Below are 13,639 nucleotides of genomic sequence, written 5' to 3' on the forward strand. Positions count from 1 at the left end.
ATACATATTTTTAACATGCATTATTTTTCTTCTTCATCTGTCGTGGAAAAAAATAATATGACGTATGATAAAATGAGATACTCGTCGTTTGGTGTTTTTGAAGTGACATGGAAAGAGTGATAGTGGTATTGTTTTTTGCCGGAAGTGTGTTACAATCACATGTAGCGTAAGCTAACTTGACTGTTAGGAAAAAGCACCGTGGCTGAAAAGTTTGAAAAATGGTGAAACTGTGAAACGTTTTTTTCTGTGGTGGCGATGTAAGAAGAAGCAGCTATGGATATGTCTGTCTTCTTCTTGGGGTTATTTTTATAATGATAATAATGTTGAAGAAGAGAGAAAACACATTTTTTTCTTGCAATTCCACAGAAACTACAGTAACTCATGGATAAAGGAGCCAGTCGGGAGCCATGAGCACAGGTTTGTTTAGCTAGGACTCTGAAAAAAACTCGTGCAAAGCCTTTAATTAGTAAAGACAGCTTTCATTGAAAAAGATAAAAACGCTAGCAGTAGGCTATAATAAAAACATTTGCGAAATTACCAGAAAAGCCGAAAATAACGTTATCTGTTACACAATTACTCGCCTTTTATAAACACGTAACGTTTAAGTGAAGCGCTCAAATGTATTTGGTGTCATTTTTTTCTTTCTTGTTATGATGTGAGTTGCTGTTGGATAAAACGTCGTCCTTTGTCTTGTACATCTTCCTCGGACGGCGTGAAAGTAACTGATGCAGAAAGTTAACAGTAAACTCTCCGTATGACGGTTTTTACTGTGTATAACCTTGTTATTCCCTACGTTGTCGTTTATTGTTTAGTAATAGCATTTGCCAGCTTATTACATTGTAATGAACATTTAATAGCCTTAGAATAGGTTAGGCCTAACTTATCTGATAGGTTCTCCGCAGCTGGACTGTCTCGATGCACATACTGTTTTTTGGGTAAGATCTTTCGGAAACATCCGCTTGATGACTCCATTCTCGTGGTGATGGTCAGCCATGAGATTCAGGGAGTATTCAGGCAGCAGAGCGGAAAAGTGACCCGTAAAACTATACCGAGGCTTTGCTACTATTATTTGTAACTTTCGCGTCGTTGCTGTTGAATTGAAAGGTTATTGAAATACAGCATTTAAAACACTTGTAAGCAGTGTGGGAAAATAATTGGGAATTGTTATTGTTTTTACTTACTTGAAACATGAAAAATCAAACATTCCTTACGCATTTGAACCCAAAACATTCATGCTTTGTTTTTGGACATTGTTCTTTAAGCTCCAATGTGACTTCTTGTCTGGTCTAAACTGCAGGTTGCAGCTGTTCTGCACAAGGATATTAGTGAATGTCTGGTCTATTTTTTAACGTTACGTTTTGTTTATTTCATTATATCATATGTGATCATTTTAACACGCATTTCTGTTTTTATACAGGTGTGAAAAAACCTCCTTTAGCTCCTAAACCTAAGATCCCAGTCTCTCCCAAGCCGTGCCCCCCTCCCATCGCTCCCAAACCTGGTGTCCTGCCCCAGGCTCCTGCTTCTCAGCCGTCCCCATCTACACTCAAGAGACCCAAACCGGCTGTTGCCCCGAAACCCTGTCTTTCCAAATCTACGTCATCAACATCTATTTCACACCAGTCAAGCAGAAACAGTGGGCTTCATATCACACCAGACCAATACAAGGCTTTGGAAGATAATGTTCCACAGCTTAATACAAAAAATGGATTTTTATCAAAGACTGATTTTAGAGAACCAGATTACATCATTCCCGCCTGTTTGTGTGGACTTCAGCTCTGTTCAGAGTGCAAGCATGTTAAAAATGGAAATGCCACTGAGGCTGTGAAAGATTTGCACAAAGACATTTTGCTGAATGGTATTTCTTCAGAAGGATGTGGTTCAGCAGAGACAAGGCTCCAAGAAAAGCAGGAAGAAGTAGAAGTGGAGGAGAAGGATCAAAATGAGGGTATACAGAAAAGGTCTAGGGACAAACCTCAAAGACAGAAACACTCAGATAAATCATGTGTAAATCAAGAGACAAAAAATGAAGATGTACAAGGTCAAAATAGTTGTGAACATGAAAAATCAAACACTCTTCCCAATGTTGAGATACCTGAAACAAACAGTCAACACTCCCCATTAGCAAGGATTATTGTAGATATTTCATCAACTGTAACACCTGAAGCAGTGCATAGTTCTGCAGATTCTGCTCTGGTACTAGACATTGTGGAAGACATCGTGGCATCACCTTTGAGGTTGTACTCAGATTCGGAGGTCCCTGATCCACCGAGTAAACCCCTACCAGTCCCTCAACCACGTAAATTTAAGAAGCCAGCACTTGTGAGGCAGGAGGGTGTGGAAACAGCTACTTTCAATCAAGGGGAACAGACACATAGTCAGACGGATGAGGGAAATATTTCACCATACTTCTCTGTAGGTTCAGAGGCAGAAAAGTTTTCACATGACATAAATGGGACAATAGAAGATTTTAATGTGGGCGAGTCAGATGCTCCTGTCCCTCCCCCTCGACAGACCTCCTTGTCTCCAAGCCTCCACAGAGCAGTACACCTCACACTTCACAAAAATACCTCCAAGTCTCTAGAACTGCTTTCACAACCTGAAAAGGAGGTAGAGCTGCTTCAAACCACTGAGGACGAAGAGGATGGTTATGGGGATTTTGCACGCTACCCCATCACTCACAGCCTTCCAAAGCAGGTCAAACTTGGATGCCGGCATCATTTAGAAAGAAGAGCCTTTTCTGCAGAGGACCATCCAATACCAAGGGCGCCTAGGGCACCACCACCCAGAAAACCTCAGAGACACAGCCTGCCCGTGCCACCTCCTCCATCCTGCTGCCCCCCGGCACCTCCCGCACCTCCACATGCAAGTGCCCCCCTGAGAGATCTTCCTGCTCCACCACCTGAGAAATCTGCATGGAGATTCAGCCGACCATCAGTGACTTTCTTTAGCCGACAGGTGCCCAGTCGGTGCAGCGTGCCAGTGAAAAGTCGGGTCCCTCTAATTGGGAGCAAGCAGAGGGCACAGTCTTTCTCTGCAGCTGACCTGGCAACGCGGATGGACACCCAGAGGAAAAGCCTGTCTTTCCGAAAGCTTATTGAATTAAGGCTTTCTGTAAAGATGCTGCCCAAACTGCTAACGAGGAGTTCTCTAGATTGTACCAATGTGGAGACAAACTACACAGAAAAACAACTGGAGCGGACTAATAGTTGCATTGGGGATATACATGAAGATGGAGAGAGCTCTGTAGAGTATGAGAATGTCCCCCTGTATGAGGAGATACCGGAGTACATGAACCTGCCGTTTCACAGTGCAAGACTGGGATGGCCTGATGATGCAGATGATATCTATGAAGAACAAGACCCCTACCACAGGTGTCATGACAGCGACTATGAAAGGTACAGTACAAGAACACACACTAATCTTGTACCTGGAGAAAATCTATTTTATTTACACACTGTTTTAAGTCAGTGTTTGCTAATTTTCAATGACAAATTTAGGGATGCACTGATCCGATACTGGTACTGGATATCGATGGCGATACTGAAAAAAATGTGTGGATTGGATATGAGCCTCCTAATACTGGCTCAGCCGATATTTTAGTTTGGCATATAAATTGATGAAATAAGACCAGAAATGTTTGTACGTTTCTTTGAAATCTATTCTATATTTACTTGACAGACAAATATCAGCTATATAATACACATTTTTAACAGTTTTGTCTTATTTCAGTTTTGTTTACAGGAAACAAACGCTGTTATCAGTCTCTACCTTGGTATCAGTTGATATTGACTATTAGTAGAAAGAAAGCTGGATTAGTGCATCCCTGGTCTATTTAATGCAAGGAAATAGTGTGGTCCCAAGAGTAGGTTTTTATTTACAGTTGTGTGAAAGTCAACCTTTAGTGACAAAGGCATCTCAGTAGAGCATTGATGTGCAGCAGGTCAGCCTGTTTTCCTGTGGGTTATTTTCAGTGGCTACAGCAGGAAATGTCTGAGAATCGCAGAAACGCCACAGCTCTTGAGAACAGGGAAAATAAACTTTCAGCAACCGCCAGCCTCCTCCTTCTCATGCTGCCCACTCTTGGACCATGTTTTACCTCCAACTCAGTCACATTGTTTTCCTACACCAAGTCTAACTTCTACTACAAATTGAGTTTAGCAATGAATTAGCTGTCAATGAATGGTGGGTTATATAAATGCACCCAAACACTGGTCCCTGGATATGTGTTATATCAGAGAGGCCCATGTCCACTATAATTACACAATTATAAACAAAGCAAAAAATTAAATTAGAAGAATTTAGCTGGTTGCATTTGCTGATTGCACGATGACCATCTTTGAGCATTTGCAGTTTGACAGCAGTGATGTGATATTAAAACTATTACAATATAGCCCTCGTTTTAATTGTGTCTGGTATGTAGTGGTTGGAAAGTGTCCACGTGTAGTGTTTCCCAGGCATCTGAGCCTGTTAAGTTTATCTAGCCTCAGGCTGTAAACAAGTGGAGCTCTGTGCCTGGCCCAGTATGTTGGAATGCTCTCTAAGAGAAAGAGAGAGGAACTTCAGCGTGTATTGAATTTTAGGTAAGAGAAACTGTCAAGAGACAAATACGGTAGAGAAAGAAAGACCTCATGCTGAAGGCAAGAAGACCTTTCTTCTTGAAATCAACTGCTTTTCCCACCACTAGTGGATTAACTATGTAGGAAATGATAGACATCGGCATGAAGAGCCTAAACTAACACATGTCATTTACATTACCATTATTCATGAGAGGCCAATTAAATCTTTAAAGTGACATTAAAGTTTCTGCTTGTACAAAGCTTCAACCAGCATGTAGTCTTAACTTGATGTAAATATGCATATTATGAAATACATACAAAGTTAACCACATCCATTTGAAGCTTTAATTGCTCAGCTAATATTTTTTGTGTTGATTTACATGTGTGGCCTTGCTGTTCCAATGAGAAGTAGTTGGCTGAGGCAGGATGTCCACTCTGAGGAAGATGAAATTCATAGCTCAGATGAAGAATATAACAGTTCAACATCCAGCAAAGAGCAAACTAATGAAGTGGACCGGCAGGTAACATGTCTTTGTGTTGTCATTTCACAAACTATTTGTTTACCTGTATCCTCTAAGGTCGTTTTCACAGTGCGCTCTGTGGAGGACCCAGTGCGCACTAGATTTAATTCTGTTTGCTTTCCTTTTGGGTCAGCCTTGTTCACCTGCGCAGGCAGAGGCAGGAGGAGATGTGTTGCTGATATTATATTTATCCAAATTTCCTCATCAGGCGAACGTGTCAAACAGCAGCTCTGCAGCACTGATTCATACAAATATACATGATTAGAATGCTTTTTTATCCAATTCCAAGCACTTTTACTTGCACCGCAGACTGCATATGTCGGCCCGAAGTCGGCCGTATTCACACTATACTCTCCCCACCCCAGAATGTGAGTGGCTCTGAGACCTCCCGTTTCAAACGCTCTCAGACCGGGCATTTAATGCAAATCAGAATGCGACTGTCATTTTCACACCGGTCCAAGCACACCACTCTCTATTATGAATGTTTTTTTACTTCAACCTAAATAGTTGCAGTGTAAAAATGACGAAAGTGACCTCAAGTTTTATTAACATTGTATTTGCACATCTTTGCATTTTTTCTTAGCTTGAAGAAGAAATCAAACGTAAGAAAGTGGTGCACATTGCTCAGGAGATCATGAGTTCAGAAAAAGTGTATGTTAAATTTTGTTATCCAAAGCATTGCAAACCGAATATTTGTGAATTATGTGACTAAATTAATGTAAACATGTTTTTAGGTTTGTAGATGTCCTGAAGCTTCTTCACATAGTAAGTATTAAAGTTTGTTTTTATGAATAGTGTTTTTTTTATATATATTGTTTTCTATTTTACATACATCAGCAGTGTTTGTATACAGATTACCACACTGCAAAAAGTTTGTTTTTTTAATGAGAAATGTGTCTGTGTCAATACAGACATCAATTCATTATTCATTTGGGGATGATGATGGTGATGATGATGGTCTTGGTGATGGTGATGTTGGTTTGGTTTCTGAAGCAGGCCTGGTTGACAGAATTGTTCTGTTGGTGTTGGGAGCTTGAGGTATGCCAGTCTGTCAAGAACAAGGTCAAATGACATTCTTCCTCATTGTGGATGCCTGACCACAGCTGCTTCCTCAGGCAACACAGAAAATCTCTTGACTCGTACACATGCCATGAATAATACGTGTGTGTGCCTGTATGATTTTCAGTTGTGTTTAAGTATCCTCAGCTTATGTGTACACTCACATTAAATACATTAAAAAGTGTATAAAGAGTATAAAAAGTGGCAGGTCAGTGGCAGGTATTTTTGACTTTACGCATTGGATAGTATGTAAAAAATGGAGGTAAGTGCTGTTAGTTGTAAGTGGTATTTGATATCATACACTGCTCCAACTAATTTACAACTAAACTTTAAACTTCAAATAAAGAGTAAACTAAACTAAAACTAAACTAGAAATACAATAGCTGTCACCACATGATGTTTTTTCAACGCTGGTTTCTTCCTTAGCAGTTACCGTAAATCAGTGTTATTGTGGAAATAAAGTTAGTTAGGGGCAAGGATCCTGAATGGCATCCTTCCAGGTGGATGTATCAGTGGACAGTGAAAATGCTGACTGAGCTGCGACCGAAGGCATAAATGCTTTAGCTTTATAGGCTGCTCTCAAGTCATATATTTGACCACTGTGTGCTTAATCCATCAGATTTAATGGTCAATGTTTCTCTAGGACTTCCGAGATGCTGTTGCCCAGGCGACCCGTCAGAATGGCAAGGCCATAATGGATGAGCGCATCCTCAACCAAATCTTGTATTATCTGCCTCAGCTGTATGAGCTAAATAAAGACCTGCTGAAGGAGCTGGAAGAGAGAGTGGCTCACTGGTAAACACATTTTACTATTGTAATACTGTTTTAAATCTAGATTTCTTAATTAATATCAATGTCAACTTGTTTGATTAGGTGTACATAATATTCTGCAATACAGTATTGTGTATGTTTTTATCATTCTTATCATGTGTTTTAATTTAGGATGGATCATCAGAGACTGTCTGACATCTTTGTCAAAAAGGGCCCTTATCTAAAAATGTACTCCACCTACATTCGTCAGTTTGACATCAACGTGGCTCTGTTGGATGAACAATGCAGAAAAAACCCAGCATTTGCTGCTGTTGTTCGAGAGTTTGAGGTTTGGGCACTGCAATTTTAATGTTAATAGGTTTTGGGGTTTTCAATAAAACTGTTCAAATGGGAAAGGTCTGTGGCAGAGTGTAAAAGACTTTTTGTTTATTTTTACATAGATGAGTCCAAGATGTGCAAATTTAGCTCTGAAACACTACTTGTTAAAACCAGTGCAACGAATCCCCCAATACCAGCTTCTGCTCACAGGTAAAGTCTGAAGTATTTCTCTAAACTAAAAGCCAAACTTTGGCTTTTACTATGGATCAGATCTGGATGACTGAGGGATTACAGAGATATTTTTCTATACCTTACTTGTTTTCATTGTGTAGTTTAATTTAACCTTTTAACTTTATGTGTGTCACATCATCTGTTTTATCTGCTAAGTGAAATGTTTGTTTGTTTTGCAATCACCCATTTGCTAAATTACCCATAAAAAAACAAATTGAATAGTTATATTTTATATATATATATATATATATATATATTTTTTTTTTATGTAGATTACATGAAGAATCTCTCTGCTGATTCAGAAGATCACAAAGACACTCAAGGTGAAGGGTTAACAGCATTTTCCACTGTTTTGTTTCATTACATTAACTAATAAAATGCTCTCAATATCAATGCAGCTGCACTGTGTATAGTGAAAGAAGTGGCCAACCATGCTAATGACATTATGAAACAAGGGGTAAGGATCTGATCTTTGTAAATCAAGTTTGCATTTAAGTTCTGCAGTTTTAGGCTAACCATTACATTAATCTTAACTCTCACAGGATAACTTCCAGAAGCTGATGCAAATTCAGTACAGTCTCAACGGTCAGCATGAAATTGTACAACCAGGAAGGGTAAGTCATCAGCATTGTAATCTTTCTATTTAAGACAAATTAACTTAACCTCATTTCTTCAGGTGTTTTTAAAAGAGGGCACTTTGATGAAGCTTTCACGGAAGGTTATGCAGCCTCGAATGTTTTTCTTGGTGAGCCTAGAGTTAATAACCATTTTTGGACATTTTAATGAAACAAACTAATATTTTTCTAATGTCTTGTTTTTAGTTTAATGATGCCCTAATGTATACCACACCAGTCCAATCTGGGCAGTACAGACTGAACAGTATCCTCTCCTTAGCTGGAATGAAGGTAAATACTTTCTGTGTTTCATGGTGTAACAATATAGTAATTGTGTTGATTACTATACAATGTGGCTTAATATTTGTACTCTGTGTGTAGGTGAGCAAACCCAGCCAAGAGGCCTATCAGAACGAGCTGAATATTGAGAGCGTGGAGCGCTCTTTTATACTGTCAGCTAAGTAAGAATATGTTTGGTCAAAAAATGGTTTGATTTGAATTGTCTATCTACAATTCATTTTTTATATGATGTTGTTTAGCTCAGCCTCAGAAAGAGATGAGTGGTTGGAGGCTATTGCCACAGCAATAGATGATTACACCAAGAAGAAAATAACATTCATATCAAGTCGTAGCCAGGAGGAGGTAAAGCACACGTTTCTGTTGAACACCACTTTATAAGACTAATTGTTTTTTATGTATTTTTGTATAATATCCATGAAAATAAAATGCTGTTTACTTTATTTCTAAATATGAATTAAACACTTCAAAAGCTATATTTTTTTCCATCTGTACTAAGGCCGAGGAAACTGTAGATAATGGGGCTCCGCTGGGTTCAAAAGCTCCGATTTGGATCCCGGACCTGCGGGCAACAATGTGCATGATATGTACCTGTGAGTTCACTCTTACCTGGAGAAGACATCACTGCCGAGCCTGTGGCAAGGTGTGTACCATATAAAGTAAATACTATGTAATGCACACCAAGATAACTCATGACAATTTCTGTGTGAAAGGTGGTGTGTCAGGCCTGCTCCACTAATAAGTACTATCTGGAGTACTTAAAGAACCAGCCTGCACGTGTTTGTGACCAGTGCTTTGCTATACTACAAGAAAATAGTAAGTGGTTGGTTTCACACTGACTTGTAAGATGAAGACCATGTATATACTGGATGTTTGAAAAATATTTGGCTTGTTATCTAGAAGATCGTTGCGCATCAGCATCAATATCCCCAATCAAAGCTGGAGCTTTTTCCTTCACTAGGAAACAGAAGAAGATTCCTGCTGCACTAAAAGAGGTTTGACTTTGTAATAATGTATGTCTTAAGTATAAAGAGATATGTTTCTTAATACTTTCCTCTATTGGATCCCAGGTTTCAGCTAATACAGAAAACTCATCAATGAGTGGCTACTTAAACAGATCTAAAGGTAACAAAAAGCAGTGGAAAAGGCTCTGGTTTGTTATCAAGGATAAAGTCCTCTATACCTATGCAGCCAGTGAGGTATACTGATTTAAATTTTTTGGTTCATCTATTACCTATTTTATACTGTATTTGTCTGAAGTAAATTTTTATTGCAGGATGTTGCTGCATTGGAAAGTCAGCCTTTGTTAGGCTTCTTTCTGCGAGAAGAGAAAAATGGACCTGCACAGAAGTTACAGTTTAAGCTGTATCACAAAAACACACTATTTTACATCTTTAAAGCAGATGACATACCGACTGCACAAAGGTAATACAGGAAAACCAATCCCTAAATCAAGGTGCTACATATGAACATGCTAATTGTGCTACTGATTTATGTTTAGATGGATTGAGGCATTTCAAGAGGCAATGATACTTGAAGAATAACATCCAAGATGAGTTCTGAAGTGGAAAACCCATAATAAACTCAGGTGGACTCCAGCCTATGTACTTAAAGCAGAAACACAACATAATATGGCCGGGAGGCAAGTTATGCACCGCAGAATGTGGCTATGACTTTCTGTCAATATGGAGGCCAAAGATAATAAGATTGTGAGTTCATATTCAAAAGAAAGTTTGTGAAAGTGTCAATGAACAGACAATATAATGGGAGATTATGTTAATGTTAATAAGCTAAGAATTTAATTGCCACAAAACACTAATTTTCTCATTCCTAGATAAAACATTTTCTTTTTATTTACAGGAATGGTCAAATTAGTAGAAAGAAAGAATTTAAGTAATAAAAAAGGGCCTACAACGTTTTAGCGAGTATTTTATAGTTGGTATTTGTTTTTACTGAATAACCTTTTCACCACAGTAAGGTATTTTTAATGCAAAAATCTCTTATAATTGTGGATTCAAATTTTACTGTGAATATTAGGCATATCTTATTGTGCAGGGTGATCTCTCTTATGTTGCCTTCCTGGTGAAAACTGGAACCGCTGCAATTAATGTAAACATGTAGTATATGCAATACAGGTCAATTCATTATTTGCATTGACTAACGGTGTACATGAAAGAGCTACAGTGAGAAACTAATCATCAAACTAATGCTGTATTTATGACAACATGGGAGAAGTTTTTTGTTGCCACTTTTTGGAAGTCAGGGTTAAATTATTTAGACATTTTTGTTGTAGGAAAAAGTACCGGTAATTACATAGAAAGATTTTCCCTTAAAAAATGCATCATGATTGATAGTATTAATAAGAAGTTTTTCTCGCTAATGCTAACAGTGGAAACAAATTGTGTTGATCGGTAGCATTTCACATTTACGTTTATGCATTACATTTTTGGATGGTTGTTTGAGATAGATGAGGCTATCAATTCTTGCACTACATCTTTATAGATTTATAGCCGTGCTGTTTTATTTCTTGTAAAGGGGTTGCCAGACTTCCCCACTGTTGTAAAGTAAAACATTTTTACAGTAATTACAAATTAACCTTTTTCCAGAGTAAACTGTCAGGTTACAGTTTAATAAAAATGATAATTGTATGGTCTCTTTGTCGTCGTCATTTACATAATTTCAAGTTTCAAAAAGTATGTTTCCGAGCATGCTTTTGATCGGACTTTTTTTAAGGCAGAATGGTCCGTCATTGAAATAGTTCCGGCAAAGATGGCGGAGTATGCTAACCTCGTCCGAAGGGCTTTGGGGCAGATAGGAGGTCATGGAGGAGTTAAAGGATTTCTGCTGCAGCTTTTTAGGTAATAAACCTACCTTTATCGTTGAACTATTTGGTGTCTGGTAAAATATTTTTAAAAAGTGGAATAAATGGCCATGACCTTCCATTATTAAAATTCACTTAGCAGTGATGCTAACTAATACCAACCATGAACTGTATAAATAAATATATATATAGACTATGATCCAAACAAATAAAGTAGTTTAATAAACATACGTATTCATTATTGTGCTCTCCGCACATTCATTTTAATCAACATTAAAGTCATATACACGTATGTTTGTTTGTTTTACAGAGTGAATGATATTAAAACGGGAGCACTGATAGGAGTGGATAAATATGGGAACAAATATTATGAAGACAAGAAGCATTACTTTTTTGGTGAGTAAAATAATAAAAAGATCCACATATTTACAGTCCGTCTTCTTCAGGTCAAATATATTTTAGTATACATATTTAGCTATTTTTTGAGCTTGTCACAGTGTTATAATGTGTTGCACTGGTGAAATAGTAGGCCACTCAATTGTGTTACGTTTATAAAGTTAGGCTACAGATACAGGAGCAAAAAAACTAAGCAAAATTCAAGTAGTAGTTTCCCATAAAAAAGATTGTACTCTGTTGAAAGTATCCAAAATGTACTTGATAGAAAATAAAGTAAATGACTGTTTCACACTGATTTTAAGAACTGCAGCAATTCAAACCAATTTTTTAATTAACTTTTTGTATGACTTTTTATTTGCTAAAAGCCTGGACTTAAACTCAAAGTCTTTTGAAAGGATGTCACCATGAATGTGTTAAAACCTAACCTTTATATGGAAAGAACTTACTTTCTACTTTTCAGTCCACAGTGCACAGTAAATTAAAACCTAAAAATTGTACTTAAGTACAGTATTTTTTTTCCTTTGTAATTATTTTCCACCACTGCTTTACTCAGAGTTGTTTTTAGACAGATTCTTGCATGTATGAGAAATCCTATATTGTTCTGTTTCTGGAGCTTGAGTCGTCAGAAAATTTAAGTTTTCACCTACCCTTTATACCTACGCCCTTGTGGAGTTTGGAGTAATTACACAGAAATGAGTGATGAAACATTGTTTATCATTAAAAAAAAACAAAAAAACAACAAAAGCGATTTTATTTGTAAATGTACTCCATCAGGGTGGCATCACGTGGCTTCACTTTGGCTTCATCTGGTTCAAATTTCACAAAGTGTCGCAATCTAAAAAAAACTAAACAGATAATCAAAAGAAAAATTGCTACAGTAATCAATTAGCAAAATAACACTTGGTTGCAGCCTTACTGTAATTTTACAAAATAAAAACAAATGAATAAAAATGCAAGCTTGCCATGGTGAAATGCAACCACGAACACATGTAGCTTATTGTTTTTGAATAACTGGAAGTTAATGGTCTAATTTCTATTGTCAAGCAGATTCGCGGTTTACAATTAATAAAATAATACATGTTTATCTACGTATGTTAAGTATCAGAAAAAAGCATATCTTTTAAAAATCATAATATTGACATTATGCTCAAGACAAAAAAACACAACACATTAGTATTCTACCATTGCATTTTAGCCAAATAATAAATATCTGTTTGTTAAGGACGTCATCGCTGGGTGATCTACACCACTGAGATGAATGGAAAGAACACTCTATGGGAGGTGGATGGGAGCATGGTGCCAGCTGAATGGTAATACAAATGTATTACAATGTTTTACATTAAGTATTTTGTTAGTTTTCTGATTGTTCATCAGTCTTTTTGTCAATTATTCTGGCTGAAATTTCAAATGCGAACTATGAACAGAATCCCATAGCAAATTTAATGGCAATCGCAATACTTGTGAGAACAGTCAGTTAGATATTTTTCCCAAAGCATTCAGCCCTAGTTGAAATTGAAATTAATCAATCAGAAGAATCACATTGTTTCTTATGTTAGGCATCGTTGGCTGCACTGCATAACTGAGGATCCCCCCACCACACACCCACCTGAGCCTAAGAAGTTCCTGGCTGAGGTGCATCAGTTCAATGTGAGTGGTTCCCCACAGCAATATGTTCCTTACCCAACGACACGCAAGAAGATCCACGAGTGGGTGCCTCCGAAAGCCACATCTCAGTGATACCGGACGGAATTGTCACTTTTCAATGTTGTATATTATATTAATGGCCAAAAGTGTTCATATACAAAATAAAATATCTATTGTAATTTGAGTTAAATGGGTTTTATTTTTTATTACTATTGGTTTATAGTTGTAGAAACAAAATCCAAACTCCAACTGTCACTTTGATTTTGAATCTTAAGACTCTTCAGAGGTTTTTTTGTGTACAAGTTGTCTTTAAAGTTGCAGAATGGCAGCCTTGTCTCAGTAGCTCAGGCTTTGCAGTATACTTTACAGTAATCTTACACCACAGTGTCTGTGACAGACCTCTGTGTT

The 13,639-nt window shown here is 37.6% G+C and overlaps 2 protein-coding genes across 2 annotated transcripts; both read left to right on the top strand.

Annotated features, from left to right (window-relative positions):
- The first annotated feature begins 173 nt into the window (after positions 1–173).
- On the top strand, positions 174–10,581 carry fgd6 (FYVE, RhoGEF and PH domain containing 6). The gene is made up of 21 exons (XM_033989563.2): positions 174–417; positions 1,418–3,398; positions 4,969–5,080; positions 5,664–5,731; positions 5,815–5,845; positions 6,783–6,934; positions 7,082–7,238; positions 7,351–7,438; positions 7,732–7,782; positions 7,858–7,916; positions 8,002–8,073; positions 8,136–8,204; positions 8,281–8,364; positions 8,455–8,534; positions 8,613–8,715; positions 8,870–9,013; positions 9,084–9,186; positions 9,271–9,365; positions 9,441–9,569; positions 9,647–9,795; positions 9,872–10,581. The coding sequence occupies exons 1-21, from the start codon at positions 408–410 to the stop codon at positions 9,912–9,914; spliced, it is 3,780 nt and encodes a 1,259-aa protein (XP_033845454.1). The 5' UTR covers positions 174–407; the 3' UTR covers positions 9,915–10,581.
- Positions 10,582–11,102: 521 nt separating this feature from the next.
- ndufa12 (NADH:ubiquinone oxidoreductase subunit A12) lies at positions 11,103–13,415 on the top strand. The gene is made up of 4 exons (XM_033989569.2): positions 11,103–11,228; positions 11,502–11,587; positions 12,810–12,897; positions 13,144–13,415. Exons 1-4 carry the CDS (start codon positions 11,140–11,142, stop codon positions 13,322–13,324), a joined length of 444 nt encoding a protein of 147 aa, XP_033845460.1. The 5' UTR covers positions 11,103–11,139; the 3' UTR covers positions 13,325–13,415.
- The last annotated feature ends 224 nt before the right edge of the window (positions 13,416–13,639 follow it).

Source organism: Periophthalmus magnuspinnatus, chromosome 23 (assembly GCF_009829125.3).
Source record: "Periophthalmus magnuspinnatus isolate fPerMag1 chromosome 23, fPerMag1.2.pri, whole genome shotgun sequence".
Classification (NCBI taxonomy): domain Eukaryota; kingdom Metazoa; phylum Chordata; class Actinopteri; order Gobiiformes; family Gobiidae; genus Periophthalmus; species Periophthalmus magnuspinnatus.

Bases quoted from the DNA above. Each gene is read 5' to 3' on its own strand.
- fgd6 (XM_033989563.2), top strand. The intron at 5,732-5,814 runs GTATGTTAAATT...ACATGTTTTTAG, and splicing joins ATCATGAGTTCAGAAAAAGT to GTTTGTAGATGTCCTGAAGC. The intron at 9,796-9,871 runs GTAATACAGGAA...ATTTATGTTTAG, and splicing joins GACATACCGACTGCACAAAG to ATGGATTGAGGCATTTCAAG.
- ndufa12 (XM_033989569.2), top strand. From the start codon at position 11,140: ATGGCGGAGTATGCTAACCTCGTCCGAAGGGCTTTGGGGCAGATAGGA. The intron at 11,229-11,501 runs GTAATAAACCTA...TTTGTTTTACAG, and splicing joins TTTCTGCTGCAGCTTTTTAG to AGTGAATGATATTAAAACGG. The intron at 12,898-13,143 runs GTAATACAAATG...TTCTTATGTTAG, and splicing joins AGCATGGTGCCAGCTGAATG to GCATCGTTGGCTGCACTGCA.